Source organism: Trichechus manatus, unplaced genomic scaffold, assembly GCF_000243295.1.
Source record: "Trichechus manatus latirostris isolate Lorelei unplaced genomic scaffold, TriManLat1.0 scaffold00049, whole genome shotgun sequence".
NCBI lineage: Eukaryota > Metazoa > Chordata > Mammalia > Sirenia > Trichechidae > Trichechus > Trichechus manatus.
In genome coordinates this window covers 6678730-6681125 of record NW_004443985.1, presented here as the reverse complement: position 1 = coordinate 6681125, position 2396 = coordinate 6678730, and the positions used below count along the sequence as shown (strand labels likewise).

General features: G+C 55.8%; 1 protein-coding gene across 1 annotated transcript; it reads right to left on the bottom strand.

Annotated features, from left to right (window-relative positions):
* Positions 1-1700: 1700 nt before the first annotated feature.
* LOC101351679 (uncharacterized) lies at positions 1701-2218 on the bottom strand. Its single transcript, XM_012555847.1, is given in 3 exon segments — positions 1701-1728; positions 1730-2169; positions 2171-2218. Coding segments are annotated over 3 exon segments (516 nt in total).
* Between the last annotated feature and the right edge of the window lie 178 nt (positions 2219-2396).

The window sequence follows — 2396 nt, the reverse complement described above, 5'->3', positions numbered from 1 at the left end:
ACAGTGATTAAGTGTTCGATTGCTAACCAAAAGGTCAGCAGTTTGAATCTACCAGCTGCTCCTTGGAAACCTTATGGTTCTGGGGCAGTTCTACTCTGTCTTAAAGGGTCGCTATGAGTAGGAATAGATTCCATGGCAATGGGAAGGGATTGCCAAGGAGCCCTGCTTGCACAACAGTTAAGTGCCCGACTGCTAACCCAAAGGTTGGCTGTTCGAACCCACCCAGCATCTCTGCAGGAGAAAGACCTGGCCGTCTGCTTCCATAAAGATCACAGCCTAGAAAACCCCATGGGGCAGTTCTCCTCTGTCATATGGGGTCACGATGAGTGGAAAATCCACTCTTCGGCACCCAACAAGGGATTGCCAGGCTCTTCTTAGGACCGGGAAGCACTTCCCACATTTTGCTCCCCTGCCCACCCCACCCCCCAATGACTGTGTCCCTGGAGGGGAGGTTGTTCAGAAGCTTCCTGGGGCCTTCAACACATTTGTCCAGCTGGGTTGATTTAAGGGCTGTTTCCAGGTTATCTCCCCCTGGAAAACTCATTGAATTCCGGTGAACAAAATCAGAGGCGCAGCTAGGGGTGTCTACACTGTGTATGTTGATTTTTGGTTTTTCACCCATCCTCATGATCCAGGTACGGTTACTCAGGTGGGACAATGAGTTCTTTTTGTTTTCCTTTTTCTTTTCATTGAAGTATAATTTACACACAGTGAAATTTTGCACAGGTCTTAACTAGCAGATCTTAAGTTTTGACAAATGCACATATCTATATATCTGTATTCCACCACCCCAGAAGGTTCCTTCGTGCCCCTTCTTAGTCAGCACCCCATTGCCCCTAAGGGGACTTTTTCTATCTCCAAAGCTGAGTTTTGCCAGTTCTAGACTTTCCTGTAAATGTAATCACACAGCATGAACTTTGTGGCCTTCTTTCTCCCAACATGGTGTTCTTGAGATTCATTGAGGCTGCTGCATCTAGCAGCGGGCTATGTGAGTTTAAATAGGACCCACGATGTCACTAAAAGCATGACAGTGTTAGACAGGGGAAATGGTTCTGCCTGTTCTCCTCCAGGCCAGATACTCACCATCCTGCTAAGTGGCCCCTTCTGCAGGCTCCTTTCCCAGAGCAGCCAGCAGCCTCTGGCACCACCCAGATGGCCGAGAGGCCTGTCACCTCAGTCTCCGCGCCCTGAACAGCTGCCCTCCTCCCCATTAAAATGCCAAAACGGGACCCTCCGCCAATCCAGAATTTAGATTCGCTTAATTCTGCACACAACTGTGTGGTGTTTTTGTGTTGATCACAGATATCCAGAGCCCTTAAGAAAACGTAAAAACACGAAAGGTGGGGAGAAAACCCAGATCTCACGGGCAGGGGGTATAAGCCTCTGTTGAGCCAGGATTCAGAATGAAATCTTTTCTCTTTTTTAAATAAACGGAAGAGTCACTCTCGGCTCCTCGCTCGAAAGGTTTCAAAGGTCGTCACACTGAAGCCCGGGGGCGGTCATCTCCCTAGCGGCCAGGAGAAGGGAGGAGGTTGGAGCGAGGAGGGAGGGAGCACACAAAAGCGAGCAGTGCTGAGAGGGCTAATGTTTCCTGTTTGCCTGGCGCCCCCTCCCCCGCCTCCCCTCCCTCGAGCCCCCTCCCAGCACTCCGGCGGAAGTGAGTTTGCTCCTTTGGAGATTAAAAGGATTCCGAATTCCGATCAGTCCCAATAATCGGCGTACTGAGAAGGAGGAGGCGGCGAAGGAGGAAGAGGCGGCAAAGCAGAGAAAGAGGAGGTGCGCGCGCGCGCATGCACGCAGCCCGAATTGGGGGTGTTGTTAAAGCCCCAGGAGACCAGGGCACCGCGTGAGCGAAGGGCGGTAGGCGCAGCGCGGTCGGGGCCACCCGAGTCCCGCTCCGCGACTCTTTCCAGAAGGAAGATGACGCGGGCGCTGGCCGGCAGCGTTGGCCACGCGGCTCCCGAGCTCGGCGCGCCGGGCCGTTGCTGATTCCACTGATTCCAGCGCGCCCGGGAGGAGGCTCCGTCCCCGCGGCTCGGGATCGGAGGGGGGACCAAGGCGAGGGCGAAATGGCCCGATGACAAAGGAAATGTGATCCCTCTTCGCTGCCAAGGTTTCAGAGAGGACGGACTTGAGGAGGAGGAGGAGGGGCGCGGGGCGCGCGGCGCACGCGGAGCTCGGATAGCATTGCACGACGGCCCGCGCGGAGCGGGTACATCTAATATCTTCCTGCCGATGAATAATTCAAGGCGGCCCGCGGGGACCTGCGGCCCCGCGCTACGGCGCGGCTAAGCCGGAGGGAAGGAGCGCACAGGAGGCGCCTGGCCGGGTGAGGCGGGGACGCCAGGGCCCCGGCCGCGTGGGGCGCGCGTGCGTGTTAAACGCGGCGGCGGCGG